The 25,006-nt window shown below is 37.1% G+C and overlaps 2 protein-coding genes and 1 long non-coding RNA gene across 3 annotated transcripts; all 3 read left to right on the plus strand.

The window, feature by feature from the left end:
* The first annotated feature begins 1,409 nt into the window (after positions 1–1,409).
* LOC113360283 (vinorine synthase-like) lies at positions 1,410–2,099 on the plus strand. The gene has a single exon (XM_026603807.1). It carries the CDS (start codon positions 1,410–1,412, stop codon positions 2,097–2,099), a length of 690 nt encoding a protein of 229 aa, XP_026459592.1.
* A 5,353-nt stretch (positions 2,100–7,452) lies between these two features.
* LOC113361852 lies at positions 7,453–8,670 on the plus strand. Its single transcript, XR_003365380.1, has 2 exons — positions 7,453–7,684; positions 7,946–8,670. It is a non-coding gene; the product is annotated as an uncharacterized LOC113361852 (long non-coding RNA).
* A 13,511-nt stretch (positions 8,671–22,181) lies between these two features.
* On the plus strand, positions 22,182–23,677 carry LOC113361853 (omega-hydroxypalmitate O-feruloyl transferase-like). Its single transcript, XM_026604947.1, has 2 exons — positions 22,182–22,662; positions 22,759–23,677. Exons 1-2 carry the CDS (start codon positions 22,210–22,212, stop codon positions 23,608–23,610), a joined length of 1,305 nt encoding a protein of 434 aa, XP_026460732.1. The 5' UTR covers positions 22,182–22,209; the 3' UTR covers positions 23,611–23,677.
* Positions 23,678–25,006: the final 1,329 nt, after the last annotated feature.

Consider the following 25,006-nt stretch of genomic DNA (forward strand, 5'->3'; position numbering starts at 1 on the left):
TTTTTTAACTGCCGCGCTGATCTTCAAACTTTTGATGTGACTTGGTGACGTCATCTCATTCATTAGCAAAAAAATAACAAGCACGTCATATTCGCCTGCTGTCAAATGTATTCTTTCGCCTTACTATCGAGTGTGCGGTATTTTGTACACACAAAGTACAAACCATCAACAATATAACGCCATCATCAATAAAACTCAACTTTCATTACCCGTAAAAACATCCAAAAAACAAAATGAAAAAATAACACAGATATCATCAGCAATGCAACTCCCAAACTTTCATAATTAAATATTAAAATTCGTAATAGTGATAATATAAACTAAATCTAATAAATGTCAAAAATATCAAGAAACATTTACCAACCATGAAAATGGCAAACTTTAATTGAATATGAATAATTACTGGTGTATTATGTTGACACCAATTATTAATTAAGAATTAAAAAGCCGTCAATTACTAATTAACAAATAAAATAATTCCTGTAATTCTACAGAACCTACAAGTAGTTAGGCCACAAACGGCCTTAATCCTGCCACCCACTTTCAAAGTCAAAGATTGGCCACGGTCTTTGTTTCTAATTTCTTTAGTTAGCTGGATGTAGAGATGTAAATCGGTTTGTTTATTTGCGATGTTCAACTAGTATAAATCTCCCGAAAAAACCACATTTTCTTCATCATCAAATTTAGATTTCTTAGAGTGCAAACAACCTTACACATCATGAATGATACCCTGAGTATTGAAGTAATATCAAAAGAGTCCATTAGACCCTTATTTCCAACTCCCAATAACGTTAAAACCCACATTTTATCCAGTTTAGATCAGCTTTTTCCTTCATTGCATGTTGATCACCTTCTTTACTTTCCAAACTTGGATGGTAATGACAGAAGCCTTGGGGATAACGAGGATGATAAGAACATGATCTTCTCAATATCGTCTCGTCGTCGCTGTGATGTTCTCAAGAAGTCCTTAGCGGAGACTTTAACTAGGTACTATCCGTTGGCTGGAAAGATAAAAAATGATAAATTTGTTGAGTGTAATGATGAGGGGGTCGACTATATCGAGGCCAGAGTGGTTGGCAGAGTAGTCTCTCAAGTAACACAACTCAGCCATTTCCGATATTGAGGTTATGGAACCATTCCTGCCTTATGAGCCTTATGGAGGGACCAGGTCGGCATTTAGGAGAGGGGTACTACACTTAAACTCGAATGCTCTCTTAAAAATCCAAGTCAATGTCTTCGACTGTGGTGGAATAATTCTCTGTCTCTCCTACTCACACAAGATAGTTGATGCGTCTTCCTTTGTTAATTTCGTGAATGATTGGGTAGCCACAGCTCGTGGTGATTCTGGTACTCATGACAATAAATTAAAGGTTGCGGCGCCTGGTAAGCCTTGTTAGATATTTCCATCCATGTTCCCACCAACAAGCTCCAGCGACAAAGAAGAACAAGATACTGCAGATATTCAAATTGTGACAGATAAAATTAAAATAGTGACTAAAAGATTTGTGTTCAAGGATTCTAGCATAGCTATACTAAAGAAGAAGTGCATCCCCGTAAACACCAATAACGGATCAGATTATCAAGTTAATAAGCAAGAAGAGAACATGCAGCAGCTGCCCACACGATTCGAAGCTTTAACATCCTTTATATTGATGTGTTTCATGGATGTGCATCGATCCAAAGTAAAACTGGTGGACGATGCTACGAGCCCGGTCAATGCTGAAAATGCTGTTCCAAAGCAAGTGCAGTACATAGCAGGATTTGCAATAAATTTGAGGACTAGGACGATTCCGCCATTGCCAGCCAATAGCTTCGGGAATATGACTGACACTGCCATTGCAGAAGTACCGAGTAACCTAACTGGTAGTAATATTTATAACTACGGGAAAGGTTTTCATGATCAAAGTCAATACTATCCGGAGTTGGTGTCCAAGATTAAGGATTCCATAAAGTTGGTCGATAATGAGCACGTCAAAGCCATGAAAAGAAACTTGGCAACCTCATGCAACCATATGAAGATGCATCAGATGTTGAAGGAAGGTACTTTTGATCATGAGAATACAGAGTTACTACTGTTCAGCAGTTGGTGTAGGTTCTAGTAGTACACATTGTATTGATTGAAAAACAAGAAGATGATTTCTTTCTTACAGACTGAAAACTACACAGACCTACATTTATACATGTCTTAACTAAGACAAGAGATGTTAGAACAGGACAGGCTTTGAACAGCTCTCACTCAGCCAATAAGGATCATTTCTCACACACTCAGACACACGTGAGAACTCTATGAGATTCTCAGTACTATTAGCCCCCCTCAAGCTGGAGGTTGTTATTAGAAATTACCTTCAGCTTGTCTCTGAGTGTAGAAAATCTTGGTCCTGCCAGTCCCTTGGTGAGAATGTCTGCAATTTGATTCCAAGTTGAAATGTATGTTACCTGAATGTTTTTGTTCTGAACAAGTTCTCTGACAAAATGATAATCAATGGCCAGATGTTTCATTTTACTATGAAATACTGGATTAGATGACAGAGAAACTGCACTTTGATTGTCACAAGATATCAATGGTGGAGCAGGAAGAAAGAGATGAAGATCTTTGAGTAGCTGACAAACCCAAACAATTTCAGCTGTGGTATTGGCTAGAGACCTGTATTCTGATTCAGTGGAACTTCTTGAGACACTACCTTGTCTTTTGCTAGACCAAGTAATTGGATTAGGACCAAAAAATATACAAAAACCTCTTGTAGATCTTCTTGTATCAATTGATCCTGCCCAGTCAGCATCACTAAAGCCATGTAATGTAAGAAGACCTTTGGAAAATAGTATACCATAATCTAGGGTGCCTTTGATGTATCTTAGAATTCTCTTGGCTGCAATAAAGTGTTGATCAGTAGGAGCTTGCATATAAAGACATACCTGATTCACAGCAAAACTAATTTCAGGCCTTGTCCAAGTAAGATATTGTAGAGCACCCACTAATGATCTGTATTCACTTGGATCTGCTAATGGAGTACCAGCTGAAGCAGTGAGTGAAGTGGAGAGTGAGACTGGTGTACTGCAGGGTTTAGCACCAGTCATATTGAATTTCTCCAATAAGTCCAAGGCATACTTAGTTTGACTAAGAAAAAGGTTGTCTGAATTTCTTTTCACCTGAAGACCAAGAAAATAATGAAGAGATCCCAAGTCTTTGATAGGAAAGTATGTCTTAAGGTGATTGATAAACTGAGAAATATACTCAGTGGAATTCCCAGTGATAATAATGTCATCTACATAGACCAGAAGAACTGTAATCCTTGATCCAAACTTTTGAACAAATAAGGAAGCATCTGCTAAAGAGGGTTTGAAGTCATGAGTGAGAAGAATTCGTAACAATTTATCATACCAAGCTTTGGGAGCTTGCTTCAGACCATATATGGATTTATGTAGTTTACATACATAATGAGGCTTGGTTTGATCAACAAAGCCTGGAGGTTGTTGCATATAAACATCTTCAGCTAAATCCCCATGTAAGAAGGCATTACTAACATCTAATTGTTTCATTACCCAGTTGAAGTGAACTGCCAATGAAATGATTAGTCTAATAGTTGTTGGTTTGGCTACAGGACTAAAAGTTTCTGTGTAGTCAATTCCTTCTTGTTGATGAAACCCTTTGGCCACCAGTCTAGATTTACATTTATCTAAAGAACCATCAGCCTTATATTTGATTCTAAATACCCACTTACAGCCTACAACATTATAGGATGGATCTGGTGCAACAAGTGTATATGTGCCTGCATCCTTAAGGGCTGTATGTTCTTCTTCCATAGATTGTTTCCATTGAGGTATTCTTATTGCCTTAGAATAACAGGTAGGTGTTGGTGGTGGAATATCTGAGGTAAATTTTGCTGATAGAACATACTTTGTATTAAAAACTTTGGGTTTAAAAATACCTCTTTTACCCCTTGTTACCATGGAGTGAGAATTAGCCAGTGAAGAAATACCAGGAGCTGAAGTATGGTCAGAAATAGTTGCAGTGGATGCATCAGATAGCTTGACAATGCTTGAAGAATTAGTAGAAAAAGTATCAATAGATGCAGCTGATGAGGTTGATGTTGCAGGTGTTGGTGCAGATATCTTGGCAGATGGAGTTGTAGAAGCAGTATCAGTTGGTGCTGATGAATTTATAATGTCAGGAAGTATTGTATCTGAAGATATCAATGGGAAGAAAGTCTCGTTAAATACTACATGTCTAGAGACATATACTTTCCCTGTTTTGATATCTAAACATCTGTATCCTTTGTGCATAGAACTGTAACCAATAAAAACACAATGTACACTTCTTGGTTGGAGTTTATGTGTAGTGTAAGGCCTTATCCATGGAAAGCATGATGAACCAAAGGATCTGAAGAAGGAATAATCTGGTTTCTGTCCAAACAACTTTTCAAAAGGAGATGAGTAATCCAAACTTCTGACAGGCAGTCTATTAATAACATAATTGGCTGTATGAAAAGAATCAACCCAAAATTTTTCTGACAGACCTGATTGAATTAAGAAAGTTCTCCCTGTGTCTACAAGATGTCTATGTTTGGATTCAGCCAGTCCATTTTTTTCTTGAGTGTGAGGGCAAGAAACCTCATGAATAATTCCATGTATACTAAGAAATTCATGTAGTGCATTATTTATGAATTCCCCTCCTCCATCAGTTCTGATTTTAACACTTGAAGTATGCAGTAACTTTTCAGTCATAGATTTGAAATGTAGAAAAATATCTTTGAATTCAGACTTTTCAGACAAAGGAAATATCCAACAGAATCTTGAATAGTCATCTATGAGATTAACATAATATCTGAAACCACTTGAAGAGATTACAGGACTAGGACCCCATAAGTCCATATGCACTAGTTCTAGTGGAGATTGAGCCCTATGTGAAGATAGAGTAAAAGGCAATTTATGACTTTTCCCTAGATGACAGTCATTACAAAATAGTGGTGTTTTGACTAAACTAGTCAGTTGCATATCTCTGCACACTTTTTGAAGTACTTGAAATGATGGATGAGCCAACCTTTGATGCCAAACTGAAGCTAAATTCTTGTTGCTAAAGAAAGCTTTATTCTTAGTAGACTTGGCAAAATTCACTGGATATAATCCTCCTTTATGGTAAAGATCCATCAAGAAAACCATTGACTCTGTAACGTCGCAGAAGTGGTAGAAGAAGTGATTTCCAGGTAAGAAAATTGTCATCCTTGAGTTTGTAACTGAGTATTTGTGAAATTTGATTGAGAGGAACTTGAGAGATTCTTGATTCATATGCTGCCATTGAAAGAACAAACAAGAAAGTAATGAAAATAGATTGAAAAATTGAATTGAAGTAAGATGATTGATTAAAGTTGTGATTGTATTGAAGAAAATAGATCTGAAAATTGGTTGATAGGTTGAACACCATTAATGGCTATTGCGGAAGCTTTATCTGATACCATAGTAGTACACATTGTATTGATTGAAAAACAAGAAGATGATTTATTTCTTACAGACTGAAAACTACACAGACCTACATTTATACATGTCTTAACTAAGACAAGATATGTTAGAACAGGACAAGCTGTGAACAGCTCTCACTCAGCCAATAAGGATCATTTCTCACACACTCAGACACACGTGAGAACTCTATGATATTCTCAGTACTATTAGGTTCCCCATATTTGAAGCAGACTTTGGTTGGGGAAAACCAAGTTGGGCAAGCATTTCTAAACTACTTTTTAAAAATTGTGTTATGTTTATCGATACAAGTTCAGGAGATGGCATAGAAGCGTGGGTAAGCTTGAAGGAGGAAGAAATGGTTGAATTTGAACGTCACCAAGAACTCCTTGCATTTGCTTCTTAAGAGATTTCACTTCTACCTTACGTTTCGACCTTCCTGTCCTTAGTTGATGTACGGTGTGTTTGTGTAGGTCTTGATTGATTGTTGGTAGGTTGTTGTTGTCTTAATTTTCTTATGTTGTTGTATGTTGTTTCTTTCATTGGATTCTTGTTTGGGGTGGAGTATTTGTAATTAAGGTGTTTGGTCTTTTTTTTTTTGGTGGTTTTGAGATTGAGGAAGCAAGAAATTACCTCAGTAAAAATTATAATAATAATTCATCCCTAAATTGTGGCACGATCAAACATGTGCATGTGGAAATATTATATGTGAGTTTTACGGTAGGATAATTCCATCTTCTAAGTTTCACCATTTGGAATAGATCTTGGAAGTACTGTTCTAGTGGAAAGTGTAAGATGTAGTTCAGTTTCTATGCGAAAAAAACTCCTTTTAAGTGGTCAACACTAAACACGGTTTTCACTAAAACTCTGGATTTAGTCACAAGGGTCATTCATATCATAAGAAATAAGAAAACTAGTTTGAGGAAACTCTTAGCTGTTCCAAGCTATTTGGGGATTTGATAGGGATTGTTCTCGATCTCTAATTTTCAGTAATGAGTAAGGATTGAAGATTATTATAAAGAGGTGAGTCCCTCTTCTCGTCTAACTTGCCACAAATTATCCCATATACAGCAGATTTGATAGAGAAGAGAAGACTCAATTCTCAAACCTAATTGTTGATTCTCATACAGTTGCAGCTGCAGATTGGATAAGTTGCTGTTACCGTTGCAGATTGGATAATCCGTTGTTTCAGGTATGTGTTGAAACGCAAACTCTTATGTTCAATCATGACCTTAATCTTGGAAAGATCTGTGTGTTGGTTTTTGTTTGATTGATATGTGTGCAAAGAAATTTCCAACAGAAATTTCCAAAATAAGAAAAATAACTGTCTCTTATTTTAATTGTAGGATGAACTGTCTCTTATTTTAATTGTAGGATGCAAATAGGGTAAACAAGGGCTATGGGTAGATATAGTCCGTCGTCGGCGATCTCGACAGCTGGTAATCCTATTCCTAACATTTGTGTGTTATGTCATCTACATGAGGAAACGGACAGTCTCATCTTTTGTAGCTAGCTACAACCAAAAAGTTTGGAGCTGTTTTTTCGCTGCCATTGATCAGGTTTTTCCTCCCTCCTCTTTCTGTTCTTTCTCTAATATCTAACTGGAATATCAATCTATTAACTGGCACCGCGAAAGATCTTTGGAAGCGTCTATATGATGCTATTATGTGGTCGATCTGGCTTGAGATGAATGAAAGGTCTTCTAATAAAAAAGAAAAGCCTCCAAAAGCAATTATCATGGAAGCAGAGATTAAAGTTGGGGAATTTTAAGAAACTGCCACACTTTCATTATCCGGTTTAATAAAGTGCCACCGTTTTTTTCAATATTAATTAAATGCCACAACCGTTAGCTTTTCCGTCAGGACCCACACTCTTGGTCTTTTCTGTTGACTCGGTCAAAAGAATCTGTTATGATTTACATATTTACCCTTGAAAACATATGGTCACCATCTTTATCACGGGCAAACAAAAACAGAAAAGAAAAACTGCTTCCTCTCTTCCTCTCTTCTAGTGTTGCTGCCCGTATAGGTTCTCCATGAATGAATTTAGAAGATTGTGAGTGATAAGAGGGGAAAATTGTTTGAGTGATGAATTAAGGAGACAAATTTGGTGATTGGGTTTAATTAAGATTTCTATTGTTGTTTCAATTTGATTGATGAAATTGGTGATTGCTTTTAGGGTTCTTAAATCGGAAGGAAGAAAATCCAGGGTTAGGTAATCGTTGGTGGTCATGGTAAGCTTTTAATTGGATATTTGCTAACATGAATGATATTTTTTAATTGGTAATTATTGTTACAGTCAGATTTTGATTTATGGGAAATTAGTCATGTACAGACGTGAATGTTAAGAAATGATCAGTTTCAAAACTATAGTACATACTCGGATTTTGCGCAACAATCTCATGAACCATTGCTTATTAATTCTTTGTATGGATTTTTTTTTCTATCTATTTCATCTTTATTCATTAGGATTATTTGTTGATTGATAAAAGCAGTAGCAGTTGACACCCCTTCATTACCAGAAACACGCTTGGAAGGTATTCGATAGAATTCCCAAGCCAGTTCGCTTTGTTCACCAACTTCAACTCCAACTATTTGCAGGGAGAAACAAGACCCGAATCTGTTTATCCTAGCTTGGTGATTCCAATGGGTTTGATCAATTGAATTACAATAATTTGTTGGTTTTTTTTAATTTAATTTTTTTTGCAACAAGATAAACAGCAGCAGTGAATTGAGGAATGATTCAAAACTGAGTCGCCATCACAACTCGGTCCTAAAACTGAGTCACCATCACAACTCGGTCCTAGTAAGAATATTTTGGGGGTTTAATTGTTTTTTCAAAAAAAAACGGGATGGAAAAGTCAAATGAATGGCATTTTATTAATTTTGAAAAAAACAGTGGCACTTTCTTAAACATGAAATTGAAAGTGTGGTATTTTATTAAAATCCCCTTAAAGTTTTTACATGGGATAAATATTTAAGCTGATTTAGTGATACTGTCCTTGATGACATTATTGTAAATTGGAGACCGAAAATTTTCGATCCTCCGTAGCTTTTTTACCAATCCTCTGTAGATTTTTTTTCCTGCCTTTCGGGTGTTCTAGTTACTTTGGTTCTCATTTTTAGCTTTTGGGCTCTGCTCTTTTTTGCAGTGTTTTCCTTTTTGATTTATGTCATTATCTTAACCGATCAAAAAAAAAAGAATAGTCGTTGGCGGCCATTCTATACTCATTTTATTTTTGTCTATTCTAGCTACCATAATAGAAAGCTTTGTTTCCCTAACTAGAATCTAGGTGGCTTCTCAAATTTGTGTTGTCAAGAATTCCCATTAACGGAATTGTCATGAATGGTGTATTATTATATAGTTTGGGCAAGTTACACCACTACTTTGGGGTGTTAATGTAAAAGGAGATTTATTTATAAAATAAAATGAAAATCAGAATCATTTATTTTGAACTTAAAAAAAAAAATGGTTAACATGATAAAGCTTCCATGAATTCAGCATCATCTTCCATGGCCTTAAAGACCTCAACTGGAAGGCAAATTTCAATGTCAATACTTCCTTCAACTGGTCCTCGACTCACAGTAGTTATTCCATAAACATATTTTCCATTTCTACCGGTTTTTACTGCACTAGGGCGTCCCCAACCGAAATCGTTCCCGTACTTATTGAACCATTGGGAACTCCTAGCTAACAACATAATATCCATAATTCTATTCTCATCACCAGAACCTGGTATAAAAGGTTTCTCTCGAAAAAACTTCGACTCTTTTCATAATTGTGCGAGTTAACCACCTCATTCAATGAAGCAGCCAGGAAACCAAATCCCTTGTCGAGCAGCACGCCTTCCCTCACGAGCATATCACCCCCGATTAGTGAGTTTCCAAAGTATGCTTCTGGCAACGGTGGAATCAGCTTGGCTCTTTTATTCATGAAAAGAGCAATTAAAATTTGTCGGTTTTCACCCTGGTTATTAGTTAAACAGAACCTAGCACGTATTACCGTTGTCCAATGCTTTCATGAAAAGAGCAACAAACCTTTCCCTAAGCTTTCCTATGCTCAGATTGTGCAATCAAACCCTATCTCTAAACCCAGATACATACATCCTGTCCAGAAGCCTATCTCTAAACCCAAAAACATACATCCTGTCCAACCCAGAAACCTCAAACCCAGAAACATACATCCTGTTCAACCCTTCCTTTGTGATAGATTTGCTGCACCGATTTCTGTTTCGCTGGGACGGAATTCACAAATACACATCAAACATCAAAGTACATCAAACTCATTAGGTTGCTGGTTTGATGCTTATGTGGTTTCTTCTCCCATTCACGTTACAAACTGGTATGAGGTGGCTACAATACTTAAGTCAGGAATTGCAACTATACTCAGCTTGTGCCATTTATCCTATGAATTCACATCAGGCTATCTTTCATGTGGATCAATATCTTTCTTCTGCGGATTTTGAGTTTAATTTTTCTTTCCAAGAAGTGACTTATTCAGTTTTTCGTTGGGATAAGAATTTTTGGGAAACACCTCCTTCTTCTGCAACAGATTTTACTCTAGAGATATTTGGGGTTCCTTATCAGTTCTGGTCATAGGAAGTTATGCATCAGATTGGTGGGTTATGTGGTGAAGTTCTCTTGCTGGATCCTGCATCCTTGAATTTTGAGGATTTACGGGATATGCGCATCAAAGTCAGCAACTACCAAGGTATTAATTCAATTCCAAGAGCCATTAACTTGATCACAGATACAGGAAACTTTACTGCTCATATTTCCATTGCCAGAATGAAATCTCCAGTGGTTTCTATCCCGGAGATAATGGAGAATAACAGTCAGACCTCTTCTTCAGTCCCTAATGTCAGCGTATCTCTTGACTCGCTCCAAAGAGATATTATTCCGCCAGATTCTACGGATATTTTACTGCCTTCTACAACAAGGAAAGTTTCAAAACCTCCATCTCATCATGGAACAGATCCAATTTAAAAAAAAAAGAGGGCGTAGAAGGCCCAAGAAAAAGAAGAGAGCAAATCAATTAGTTAATACGAATCCAATTTGGAATAGAATGGAAAAACCTGTGGTTCAAGTTGATGAACCATCTGATTGCAGATGATTCCCCCTACCCTTAATCCACCGAAACTTTCATACCTTGCCACATACCACCAAAATCTTCACCCCCAGTTAGGAAGAAAATAATCAAGCTTTACTCCTTTATTGACCCTATACCCAGAACCATTTGTGAACGTTTCCCTGTACCAAAAAGTCGTTCCACCATCAACCACATAACTTCCACACCCATCCTTAAAAATCCACCTCTCTCCCTTTTTATTCCATCCTCCATGACCACTTCCACCCCGAAGGAAAATACACTGTTTTCTCTTCCTATTCCCCCTCTGTATAACAGCTACAACTCAAATCTTCTCTTTCCAAATTGGGTCTTTGAAGAAGTTCAGAGGCTTTACAAGCTAGGTATTAACTTGGGACTATCTTTTGAAGTGATGCCGAATCATACAAGAAGATTTCTATCTATTAAGATATTTGCTGAAGGTCCAGTAAATAAGCATATTAGTGATGGCAATGCACATGCAAAGACTATAGTAAAAAAATTTGCAGTTCAGTCTTTTATAGCTATAGATGGAGTTCAAAATAATTATACTCATGAGCCTAAAACGAAATCACTGCCGCTTGGTGGCCTAGCTGACACTTTCATTGTACAACTAGATATGGAGGAAGCGTCACAATCTTTGTCCACATAAACTTCAACATACCCCCCTGGTTTTGAGCCGGCAGTGTGTGATATCCCTGATGATGCTTTCTCTCTGTCATCCGTAGAACAAGAAGTTGTGCCAAAACGGCTAGCAGCAGAATGCAGCAGACTTGGTATGGATCCAAAAGAGATAGGCCAAGCAAGTTCGAAAAAAGAAGATCTGCCAAAAAACGGGATACCGCCTTGTTTTAATGTGTTTGCAAATCCTTACATGGAATGTTCAAGGTTTGTGTTCTGACAACAGGAGGATGATTGTCAAGAAAATGATTCAACTTCACAAAGCCCCAATTATCATTCTCCAAGAAACAAAGATGATGTACTGCTCCTCTTATGATATTTACCAAATCTGCAAAAGCTCAAACTGTAGTTGGACTTTTCAGCAATCCTTTGGAAATTCTGGGGGTATGCTTATACTTTGGCATAAATATTTTGTTGAAGTCAAGGATTCTTTGGTTGATGATTACACTTTGTCAGTCCATTGCAAAAACAAACATGACGGTTTTGAGTGTATCTTAACCAATGTTTATGGCCCCAACAAGACATATGAAAGAACTGATTTCTGGAATGAATTGGATAATATCTGTAGATTTTGGGACCTTCCTTGGTGCTTGGGAGGTGACTTCAATGTGATAACTAAATGTGCTGAGAAAAACGGTTGTTGTAGAATCATTAAAAGCATGGAAAGTTTCTGTGATTTCATCTCATAACATGATCTTATCGATATCCCTCTTAAAGGTGCAAGATATACTTGGTCAAATGGTCAGTATAACCCGGTTATGTGTAGACTTGACAGATTTCTCATTTCCCCATCTTTTGAGTCTCAATTCCCTACTGTCTCTCAATTAGCCAAAGCCAGACCCACTTCTGATCACATCCCAATCCTTCCAAACTTTTCAGACCCTTCTTGGGGACCTAGCCCTTTAGGTTTGAGATCATGTGGTTGTTGGAGAATGGTTTCATTGATTTATTAGAGCATTGGTGGACTTATTTCTGTTTTGCAGGTAATTCTAGTACAATCTTATGGTGCAAGCTCAAAGCTCTTAAAGGTAAACTAAAAGAATGGAACAAGCTCACGTTTGGAAACAGAAATGCAAAATTGAATTCATTACTGTCTGAAATTCAAAATTTTGACGCCGTTTCTGAGGATGTTCCATTATCTGAAACCCAACTGCAAGATTTGGTTAACTGTAAAAGAAACTTTGAAAAAGTCACAAACATAGAGGAAATTTCGTGGAGGATTAAATCCAATACTAAATGGCTTCTGGAAGGGGATAAAAATACTTCTTTCTTCATAAGTAAAGCTAGTGCAAGAAGAAGACATAATAGAATTAAGCATCTTTTCATTGAGGGTACTTTGGAAGATGAAACTCTTTTCAAAGGGGAGGAGATTATCAGACCAGCTCTAGAAGGTATTGATTTTATTTCTCTCAACGCTATTGAAGCTGATATTTTGGATGCTAACTTTTCTGAAGCTGAAGTCTTTCAATCTATAAAAGACTTGGGACAAGATAAGGCGCCTGGTCCAGATGGTTTTCCTATTATGTTCTTTCAGAGATGTTGGAGCTTCATCAAAAGTGACATCATGAGTATTGTAGAAGAATTTTGTGATAAGGGTTGTATTGACACCAGACATAATACCACCTTCATTACTTTGGTGCCAAAAAAAGATCACAAAGAAACAATTAAAGACTATAGACCTTTATGTCTTCTCACAAGTGTTTACAAAATCATATCCAAGGTTCTTACAACAAGGTTGAAATTAGTTATGAATAAACTTATTTCACCAGTTCAATGTGCTTATATTGAGGGAAGACAAATCATAGATGGTACTCTAATAGCCAATGAGCTAGTTGATTCTAGATTAAAGCTCGTAAGCCTGGTGTTATTTGCAAAATAGATTTGGAGAAAGCCTTTGACAGGATAAAATGGAGTTACTTGGAGTTCATGATGCAAAAAATGGGCTTTAGTAGGAAATGGATTCAATGGACCAGATTTTGTTATTCTACTACAAGCTTTTCTGTGCTTATTAATGGCTCTTCTTTTGGTTTCTTCACCAGATCAAGAGGGGTAAGACAAGGCTGTCCTTTATCTCCTTTACTTTTTAACATTGCAATGGAGGGTTTATCGAAATACATTGATAGAGTTGCTAATTCTGGGTTGTGCAATGGTTTCTCCATGGTAGAAAATGGTCAGGTAGTGAATCATCTGCATTATGCTGACGATACCATCTTCTTTGTAGATAAAAAAAGAGAGGAACTCACCAACCTTTTCTCTAATCTTCAGTGCTTTGAATATATTGCAGGTCTAAAAGTGAATAAAACTAAAACTAGGTTGATTTTTATTGGTGATGTCCCCCTTCTCAACGTTTGGGCCAATGATCTGGGTCGTGTTATTGATACTTTGCCTTTCATGTATCTGGGTATGCCACTAGGTGCTAAGCCAAACTCTAAACCTATTTGGGTTCCTGTTATTGAGAAGTTTGAAGCAAGATTATCCACTTGGAATAAAATCTCACTCTCTAAAGGAGGCAAGTTAGCTTTACTTAAATGCATCTTAACTTCTTTGCCCATGTACTACTTGTCCCTCTTCAAGGATCCAATTTCAGTTATCAAGACTCTTGAAAGAAAAATGAGAAATTTCCTGTGGGGTGGTAGCAGCTGCTCTCACTTGATAAAATGGGACTTTGTGTATGCTGCCAAAGATAGGGGAGGTCTGGATGTTCTAAATTTAAGATACATGAACATTGCACTTCTGGCTAAATGGTGCTGGCGTTTTGGAGTGGAGAAGACCAATTTCTGGTACACTCTTATTGTAGAGAAATATGGATGCAGTTTCTCAAATTGAGTTTCGGGTGTTGTTAAGACACCTCATGGTGTGTCTTGTTGGAAAACTATAGATGATGTGAGTGATCTAGTCAATAATAATTCTACTATTTGTATTCACTCAAGTGAGAAGATATCTTTCTGGCATGACAGGTGGGTGGGTAACATCTATTTATCGAAAAGCTTTAATATTCTGTGCAAGCTAGATAGATTACAGTTTGGTAGTGTAGCAGACCACATTACTGACGATGGTTCATGGAGATTTAACTTTAAAAGTAATGTGGAACAAGGTAAAAGAAAGCAATACTAGATTGCTATAAGCAAGAAGAGAAGAGAATTCAAGCAAGAAGAGAAAGATAAGTTTTGTGTTTAATAATTTGATTGAGTAATAGATAGCTCTTATAAGACTTAATCTAGCCTTTATATAGGCTTGAAGAATAACTAAACTAGGAAACAGAAAACTAAAAGGAAATCTAAAAGAATCCTAAAAATAAGAAAGACTGAAACTAGGAAACCATGGAAGCCAAACCTCTAAGCGGAATCTTCTGGAATTGTAGTATGCCCTGCATCAGTCCCCCCTTCTAGAGTAAAGCTCGTCCTCGAGTTGTCCAAACAAACCAGAAGTTCATTGTCACCATGAAACGTAAAAATCTCTTGAACATTAAATGTGTTGGAGATATTCCAATCATTTGGTAGATCAATAACATAAGCATTATCATTGATCTTCTTTAAAACCTTGAAAGGACCATATTTCTTCATCTTGGTTTTGTTATAAGTACCCACTGGAAATCTCTCTTTTCTTAGATGTATCATCATGAGCTCCCCTTCCTTGAAGGTTTTAAACCTCTTGTCTTTATCAGCATCCTCTTTATATTTAGAATTGGACTTCTCCAGTTTAGATTTTACTTCATTTTGTAATTCAGTTGCTTTGTCTACAAAAGAGTCGGCTGCAGTGTTTGTACTCTGTGTGGTGGGCAAGGCTACCAAATCAAGAGTATGATTAGGTACTTTAGAGTACACAATCTCAAATGGAGTTTTCCCAGTAGAACGATTCACGGAAGTGTTGAAAGAGAATTCCATATGTAGCAATAACACATCCCATTGCTTACTATTATCCAGGCACTTAGCTCTAATCAAATTCCCAAGTGATCTATTAACAACCTCAGTCTGTCCATCAGTTTGTGGATGTGAAGTTGTGCTGAATTGTAGAACTATTCCTAAGCGCATCCATAAACTTTTCCAGAAATAACTCAAAAATTTGGTATCTCTGCCACGAAGTGAGCCATTTTAGAGTGACGATCAACTACGACCATAACAGAAACATTACCTCTAGCAGTACGAGGTAAACCAAGTATAAAATCCATACTTATATCAACCCAAGGTGCATCAGGAACTGGTAAAGGAGTATACAACCCGGTATTTTGAATTGTACCCTTTGCTCTCTGACAGACCATGCATTTTTGTACGAACTTTTGTACATCGCGTTTCAAAGATGGACAGAAATATCTTTCTTCAATCAGGGAAATGGTTTTATCTCTCCCAAAATGACCACCAAGACCACTGCCATGTAATTCTCGCATAAGATGTAAACGTAAAGACCCTTGAGGAATACATAATCGATTCCCTTTAAAAAGAAAACCTTCTTGTATAAGAAAATCATCAACCCCATGAGTTTGAGAACTATATTGATCCCATAGTTTGCCAAAATCTTCATCTTCTGGATAAATGTCTTTGATATAGTCAAATGCATAACTCTCATTACGAATTGTAGTTAATAGATGACTTCTTCTACTTAAGGCATCAGCAACTTGATTCAATTTGCCACTTTTATGTCTCACGGAGAAAGTGTATTTGTTGAGTGTGGAAAGCCATCGATCATGCATTCTGTTAACTTTAGCAGAAGTATTCAAAACTTCAAAGCATGGTTGTCAGTGTTGACAACAAATTCCCTATGTATAAGATAAGTATGCCACTGCTTAAGAGATTGAACAAGAGCCAATAACTCTAATTCATATGTAGACCATTTCTTTTGTGCATCTGAATTCTTCTCACTGTAATATGCAATTGGATGACCCTCCTGTGATAATACTGCACCAATACCAACAACAAAACATAGATGGCGTGCCGGGGATCCCAAGGATTGGGTCTCATGCAACCGATGCATCACAATCTATTTCAAAAGGCTTGTTGAAATTCGGAAGTGCAAGAATTGGTGCCGTACAAAGCTTTTCTTTAAGAAGAATAAAGCTTTTATCCATTGCTTCCGTCCACTCAAACTTCTCCTTCTTGAGACAGTCAGTCAAAGGTGCAGAAATAGAGCTAAAGTTCTTCACAAATCTTCGATAGAAAGAAGCCAAACCATGAAAACTACGAACATCACGAATAGAAGTAGGAACTGGCCAATCTTCAATTGCTTGAACTTTAGAAGGATCGACATGAATACCATCAGTAGAAATCACATATCCCAAAAATGTTACTGAAGAAGCCATGAAGGTACACTTCTTCAAATTAACATATAAAAGTTGTCAGCAAGAACTTGAAACACTTGTGAAAGATGTTGGAGGTGTTCTGGCTCACTGCGACTAAAAATTAGTATGTCATCAAAATAGACAATAACAAATTTACTGAGAAAGGGTTGGAGAACCTGATTCATAAGTCGCATAAAAGTACTAGGTGCATTAGATAACCCAAATGGCATGACCAGCCATTCATATAAACCTTCACGTGTCTTGAATGCTGTTTTCCACTCATCTCCACCTCGAATGCGTATTTGGTGGTAACCACTGCGTAAATCCAACTTAGTAAAAATAATAGAGCCCGACAGTAAATCAATCATATCATCAATACGCGGGATCGGAAATCTATAAGGAATGGTGATGCGATTTAATGCTCTGCAATCGATACACATCCTCCATCCATTGTCTTTTTTACTAACCAAGAAGGCAGGACTGGCACAAGGACTGTTGCTAGGTCGTATCAAACCCTTTGTAAGCAAATCATTTACCTGTCCCTGTAATATCTCATGCTCAGCAGGACTCAAGCGATAGTGTGCTTGGTTTGGTAAAGAGGCTCCAGGAATAAAATCGATGCAGTGTTGAATATTCCGTAAAGGAGGTAATGCAGTTGGTAGTTCATCTGGAAATAAAACATTATATTGAAATAATAAGGGCTTCACCTTTGCAGGCAACTCAATCATAGGCTTAGAATCTTCATGGGAATGTAAAGAATGTTGTGGGTGCAAAGAACGAATAACAGTGGCTACGACAGCATCAGTCTGCGCACAAGAGTTTGAAGTGGAATTGGATGGACTAAGAACCTTGGTTTTCCCATTATGAACAAAAGTGTAAGTATTCTCGAATCCATTGTGAACCGCGTGAAGATCGTATTGCCAAGGTCTGCCAAGAAGAAGATGGGTTGCCGTCATATTAATGACATCACATAGAACTGTGTCTTCATAACCCTCAAAAGAGAATGACACATAACACTGAAGAGTAATCTTCTGTGTGCTAGAGGCATTAACCCATCCTACAGTGTAAGGTTCTGGATGAGAAGTTACTGGTAGTTCAAGCTTCTTAACTACGTGATCAGCAATATAATTATCCACACTGCCACTATCAATTATCATCTTGCAGATTTTACCCCCAATATAACATCTTGATTTAAAAATACTGTGTCTCTGAGACTTGCATTGTTGAGTAAGAAATAATGGACGAATCATCCCAACAAACTCGTCGTCATCACCAGGTGAGTCTTCATCTTCGAACTCATTAAGCGCACCAGTGACTTCATTAATGAACTGAGGTTCACCAATCAAAGCATTGAATTTCCGACAATCACTAGAAGTGTGCCCCGATTGCTGACATTTATTGCACTTATCTCCACGAAATTTTTATAAGCATTATTAGCTCGCTGTTGCGGTGGAAATTGTTGTTGCCTGTTATGAAACCGATTCCCTGTAGTAGGAGGAGTTGGTTGCAGAGAGTGAGACTGCTGACCCGGCTGAAGATCAACTGGATTGGCTAAGATAGGTGTAGCCAGAGAGTGTGAGAGGCACAATATGGCTAGGTTGTCGATGTGAATGGCTAACATCATCATAAGGAGGCCTGGGAATATTCAAAACAGTATCTGGAGAAAAGTTTTGAGATGAATTGGTACCCCTGTAAGTATTTTGATAACGCCCTTGTCTGGATGGATAAATCCTAGAAGAACGAATAAGACGATTTTCTATCTTAATAGCTTGCTGCACAGCTTCTACCATAGTAAAAACTGAATGAGTCATACCATTTTGTATTAATATATTCAGTCCCTCAATGAATCTTTCAACTAACTGTTCTTCAGATTCTTTGAGTTGATTTCGTGCGACCAAATTATAAAAATCTGACACATATTCTTCAACAGTTCGTGCCCCCTGCTGAATATTTTGTAATTTGATGAAAAGTTGCTGCATAAAGTCTCTAGGTAAGAACTTATCCCTGATCAAAGTTTTCATACGTTTCCAAGTACGTATTTTCGGTTTGTTACCGTTTCTACGATCATCACAGATCTTATCCCACCAAGCTGCAGCTCCTCCTTTGAGTTTGTATGTCACAAGTTTAACCTTAGCATCTTCAGGGACTTCCATGAATTCGAAAAAAGCTTCTACCTCAAAGAACCAATCAGTTAGTTCTTCAATACGAAAATTTCCAGAGAAGTTGGGAATATCAGCTTTTAGTTTATATTCTGGTAAAGAACTGTAAGGGTTGTGACCAGTTTTTAAACGTCGTTCTTCAATCCAATTCTTATCTAGATCGTTCTCACGTTCATCTTCATCATCACTGTCAAGTGCAGGAGAAACTATCTTCTTCTTTGAATGACCTATGAAACCTTCATACGGTTTCTTAATGTTTAAAGTACGCAATACATCTTCAGGTACTTCATCATTCTGTAAAAACTGAAGTATATCTTCTTTAGTTTTTCCTTCTAAGTCTACAAGCTCAGGCATATCCAAATCTAGATTTATATGTTTTGCAACCTTCAAAAGTTGATTCTGCATGGTTTCAAGCTTGGTATCTCTTAACCCTAATTTGTCCTCCATGGACTTCTCAAGAGCTTCAGTAATGTTTTTTGCCAAAATCTCGGTATGAGATTTGATGAGAGCTTCGATTGCTGCTAGAGTAACTGGTTGAGCAGTCATTTTTTTTTTTTTGGTATATGAAAAGGAACTAAAAAAAGGACTGAAAGGTGTTGCGGAAGCGATGTAAAGGATCAAGTTATAGGATGAAAACATAAAACCAAGCGGTTGATACCAACTAATGTGGAACAAGGTAAAAGAAAGCAATACTAGATTGCTATAAGCAAGAAGAGAAGAGAATTCAAGCAAGAAGAGAAAGATAAGTTTTGCGTTTAATAATTTGATTGAGTAATAGATAGCTCTTACAAGACTTAATCTAGCCTTTATATAGGCTTGAAGAATAACTAAACTAGGAAACAGAAAACTAAAAGAAAATCTAAAAGAATCCTAAAAATAAGAAAGACTGAAACTAGGAAACCATGGAAGCCAAATCTCTAAGCGGAATCTTCTGGAATTGTAGTATGCCCTGCATCAAAAAGAGTGTTAAATAACTCAGAAGTCGCTCAACTTACTGAACTGCTAAGCATCATTGGTAGCAACCCACCTGCAACAGATAATTTACCTGATACAAGGAGATGGACCCTGCACAACACAGGGTGTTTTAATGTTAAGACACTGTATCAATCCTTGATCTCAGGCGATGGCATGGATAACTTCCCTCATCAATTTGTGTGGAACACAATCATTCCACCAAAGGTCAGTTTTCTTCTCTGGTGTGCACTGCATGGTAAACAGAATTCATTAGATATGTTAAATTACAAAGGATTGAACATCTACAGCTGTTGTATTCTATGTGGAGATAGTAATGAATCGCATGAACATATTCTTCTTCATTGTAAGGTTTCTCACCGTATTTGGATAGCTGTAACTCCTAATCATCATTGATCTTGGGAGTTTCCAAATACATTGTACTCCTCTGCTCATACTTGGTCTTACAATAAGTTGACACAGTCTGGCAAAATAGTTTGGGATCTCCTTCCAGCTGCAGTGATTTGGGTTTTGTGGAGAGAAAGGAACTGTCGAACTTTCGAAGAGAGGTATAACTTCAAAACTGATCTGGACCTGATCACAGATGTTAAAGCTCTGGTGCTATCTTGGGCTACTGCAAATGGGAAGAAAATTCATTTGAATTTTTCAAACACTGTAACAAATTGGGAAATAGTTTTCTTCTGATTTTCTTTTTCTTTGGTTTTGTATTTTCTAGTCTATCTTTTGTAAACTCTTGTATATTCTCTTTTTTCTATTATATCTTCCCTTTTTATCAAAAAAAAATTTACCGTTGTCCAAACATGAGCTAATAGTGCCTGTAAAGAAGAGATTTCGCTGCTTTGCTTTGCGTCTGGATTTAGATCTAAAGCCCTTGCTTTTAATTTTGCAATGCTTGGTTTAGTGAACCGAAAACATCTCTCTACAAGACATTCAAGCAGTGGAACTTCAGCATTTCTAGTATTCCTTACTGCTCAAAACTTCTCAGCGAATGAGAACGGAAGACGGATAGGACAATCTGTTTCCTTGATAAACCAACGCTCAAAAACCGGAAGAGGAGATGAAGTATGGTCACCCAAAGATCTAGAGATAGCTGACCAAGAATGAATGAAATGCCAAATTGATGCACCATCACATACAGAATGATTCGCACTGCACCCTATAAAAAGGGCACCATCGCTCAGCTCAGTCACCTGAAAAGAAAGTAAAGGATGTGATTAACCTTCGTAGTTTAATACCCCATTGAAGGGAATTAATGAATCGATTATGCTTTGAGGAACAAAGGTTGGAGAGAGAATGTCCTCTGCGGATATATCTGCGGTGGCATGGATGAAGTCTACACCCTCAAAGTTGCTGTTGATATAGACAGAGATGGTGTTATCATCTTCATGTTTTTCATCTTCATGTAGATGACAAAGAAGTTTTAAGGTGACTTATCTTGTCGCTGATACACTCATCATTTGCTCCATCTTCTTTTTGTTGTTGCTTGGGTAGTGATTGTGAATTAGTGAACATAAGGCCTTTTTGCATATATGTACCACTTAGAAATACCAAGTGAAATGGATTCAAATCAATTCGTTGATAATTATCGGTTTCTTGCCCAATGTAACTAGCTGGTCGGACTTTGGTTGTTGAGACATGGCGAACGTCTTTAGCGGAACTCATTCTATTATTATGTGCTAGCTAAATGTTATTACATGGATGTTAAAACAGCTCCAATGTTGGAATCTTATATAGACTATTAGAATCAGCCAGTCATAACAAATAACACGTACAATATAGTTAATGTCAGACTTCTGTATTGTCACGTCAACATTGATAAATTCGTCAAAATTTACGGTTGTAGAATTCAATCTTTTTAATCAATAAAATATTCATAGCTTACTTTCCCGACAACAAAAACTGTCAATTATTGGTTACCTACCTACACTTTGAAATACCCAAAAATATCCAGTAAGTGGCACAGACACTAATCCGGTACATGGTATTAATGTAAATAAAAACCTCTTTCTCGCATGCTGACTGCGCATTGTTGTTTATTGGTTGTTGACAAACCAAAGGTACGAAGCTCTTGTTTCTATGAGCAAGAACGAACAAGAGAATAAAAAAGTTCAATACCATGGTCCTTGAGTTTTCAGTAACCAACTTTTAAGAGTACAAAACTTGACTCGCAGATTTGATCCGGAAAACATTTGGCCGGAGTCAACTCTTTCTTCCGCTGACCAAGTTTTTTTTTTCAAATTACCTTTGGGTACGTACGTAGTGCCTTTAATTGTTGGCTTAATATATAAGTAAACTTTCTAGAAACTGAGGTATCAACCCTCATCCTATAGTTTTTATAATGGTTAAAACAGGAAAACTGCTATATAAAAGATCAGCTGTTATATGTTTACCACGTGAACTAATGAACTTGGTCTAATTTAACGTCTGGCTTAATCAAAATGTTGTTAGTTTATTGTATCGATCTTTAAGTACTGCTAACAATGAATTGAGTTTTCATACCTCAAGTTGTAACATTTGATCAGGTGAACTGAACTATTCAGATAGCAACTTTTCATTTTTTTTCGATCTGTAATGGGGGAGTCTAGCAACTCGACCACCTTCGATAATGGGCTCATAGTAAATCTTAGTGTCATGATTGAAGGAGAACCAACTTCGATTTCTCCAGCAAAGAAGACACCTGAGGGCGAATATTTCTTGTCCAACCTCGACGGTGGTCCGTTTATGATTCATACTATTTATTTTTTTAACAAAACTTTAGACTGTGACCTAGATGCTGCCAAAGCTATTACCGAGGGATTAGGTAATGTTCTTGTTTACTACTATCCTCTTGCTGGACGGGTAGCACTGAGCGAGAAAAACAGATTTATTATCAACTGTACAGGTGAAGGTGCTCTCTTTGTGGAGGCTAGGGCTGATTGTACGTTGGAAGAGATTAATGACTTCATGAAACCTGATTCTGTTAGTCTCGAGAAACTTGTTTATGATATTAATGGTGTACAAAATCCTCCTCTACTTGTAGCTCAGGTTTGTACATATTACGTACCTATATATTCGTTTTATCTTTCTCTAGTATCCAACTTCTTAATTAGTTAACTTTGTATGATTTGTATATTTTTGAAGGTGACCAAATTCAAGTGCGGAGGATTTTGTTTGGGAGTTAGCATGGATCACATAATTTTTGATGGAATTGGTGCAATGGAGTTTATAAATTCATGGGGTGAAGTTACAAGAGGGTTTCCAATCTCAAACCCACCGTTCCTAGATCGAACCTTGCTGAAAGCAGGAATCTCACCTAATGTGAAATTCGCCCATGCGTTTGAACAAATAATCGACATGTCAAACACCGTGGCTCTGCTAGAAAAAGAAACGCATATCAAAAAATCCTTCGTTTTTCACTTGGAGCAGCCAGAACAACTTAAGAAAATAGCCATGGAAGATGAGGTTCTGAAAAAGTGTACTACTTTTGAAACCCTCGCTGCTTTCATGTGGAGAGCTCAAATTAAATCATTAAGACTTCATCCCGATCAACAAGTTAGGGTTCTCTTTACGGTTGATGGACGGTCTAAACTAGACCCACCACTACCCAAAGGATTCTTTGGTAATGCAGCCATGTTAATGAGCTGCCAGTCCAGCGCGAGGGAGATACTAGACAACCCATTGTCATCAACAGTACTTAAAATTCAAGAAAAAATTAAGATGGTTACAGATGATTACATCAGATCAGGCATAGATTATTTTGAAGAACAACATGAAAGGAAACCGTTAACATATACCATTTTCTTAAATGCTTGGTCTAGGCTAGCATTCCATACTGTGGACTTTGGTTGGGGAAGACCTATTTACTCAGGACCCTTGCATGTGGCACAAAACATGGTTTTGTTCTTACCTCATGGAAAGGAACGGAGGGACATAAATTTGTTTCTTGGTTTGCCTGCTTCGGCAATGAAGATCTTCGAAGTACTAATTAATTGATATCTAGAGGAAAGAAAAACATTACATGTCTTTATGGATAACGGTGATAATGTTATACGTAGTTATATTTAAAATCCTTATATTATAATGTTGTATGCCATAAAATACGTTATTCCACTTTTCCCGTATTTTTCTAATTTTCAAAGAAATAAAATTAAATTTATGAACAAAATAACCATATTTTTTCTCATCAATTTCTCTGTGTATAAGATTTAAGTTTAATGGGTTAAATGAGGAATTTGGAACTTATAATTATTGTATTCCAGAAGGAAAAAACAGGGAGCTGTTACTTTGATTTGATCGAACTTATTAAGATTTGAAAGATACTGAATATGGAAAAATTAGGGACTATATTAAGTATCCTACACACACAAGGCACAAGCAAGGCTAAACACCTATAGTTGAATTGGAATGAAACTCAAAAACACTTTCTCATTAAAACACCACAGAGGAGAAGAAGAAGTTGTTTTTATAGAATATAGTTCACAGTACAGGCTGTCATTAGACAGCACACAACCTGTACGGACTCAAATACTAGAGGCCCACAAATAAAAGACTCAGGGCAGACCCATTCACAGACACAGTTATTACAACAGTTATTACAGAACACCTGAGCCATGCATACTATCACTAGCTCCCCTCAAGCTGGAGTGGTTGCAGCACCTTCAGCTTGTGTTTTAAGAATTCAAAACGTGGAGTACTTAGACCTTTAGTGAAAATATCTGGTGCTTGTTGGAGAGTTGAAATATAAACAACCTGCAAATTATTGGACTGAACAAATTCTCTCACAAAATGAAAGTGAAGAGCCAAATGCTTGATTCTGCTTTGGAAAACAAGATTGGAAGCTAAGGCAATTGAGCTTTTGTTATCTCAAGCATTAGATGGAGGAACAAGAACAAGAATATATAGATCCTTTAGAATGTGACAGATCCAAAGGACCTCATCAGCAGTTGAAGCAAGTGATGTATACTCTACCTCTATACTGCTTCTTGACACAATAGGTTGTTTTTTTGATGACCAAGAGATTGGATTTCCTCCTAAAAAGATACAATAACCACTTACAGATCTTCTATCATCTGGATTTCCAACCCAGTCAGCATCAGTGTAACCTTGTGAGGCATTAAAACCTGGAGAGAATAGAAGACCATGTCGAAAAGTGCCTTTAATATACCTGAGAATTCACTTAGCATCTTGAAGATGTGCAGTAGTTGGAGCATGCATAAACTGACAAATCTGATTAACTGAAAAACTGATGTCGGGTCTTGTCCATGTTAAGTATTGTAGAGAGCCAACAAGAGACCTGTATTTTGTAGGGTTAGAAAGTAGATTTCCATAAGAAGCAGAAAGTTTGAAATTTGCAGGAAAAGGAGATGTGCAAGGTTTGATGCCAACAAGA

The sequence above is a fragment of the Papaver somniferum genome, chromosome 3 (genome assembly GCF_003573695.1).
Source record: "Papaver somniferum cultivar HN1 chromosome 3, ASM357369v1, whole genome shotgun sequence".
Taxonomy (NCBI): domain Eukaryota; kingdom Viridiplantae; phylum Streptophyta; class Magnoliopsida; order Ranunculales; family Papaveraceae; genus Papaver; species Papaver somniferum.

What these genes read in the sequence shown, in the direction of transcription:
- LOC113360283 (XM_026603807.1), top strand. Translation starts at nt 1,410, where the DNA reads ATGTTCCCACCAACAAGCTCCAGCGACAAAGAAGAACAAGATACTGCA.
- LOC113361853 (XM_026604947.1), top strand. Translation starts at nt 22,210, where the DNA reads ATGGGGGAGTCTAGCAACTCGACCACCTTCGATAATGGGCTCATAGTA. An exon ending in CTCCTCTACTTGTAGCTCAG is followed by an intron (nt 22,663 to 22,758) that starts GTTTGTACATAT and finishes ATATTTTTGAAG; the next exon opens with GTGACCAAATTCAAGTGCGG.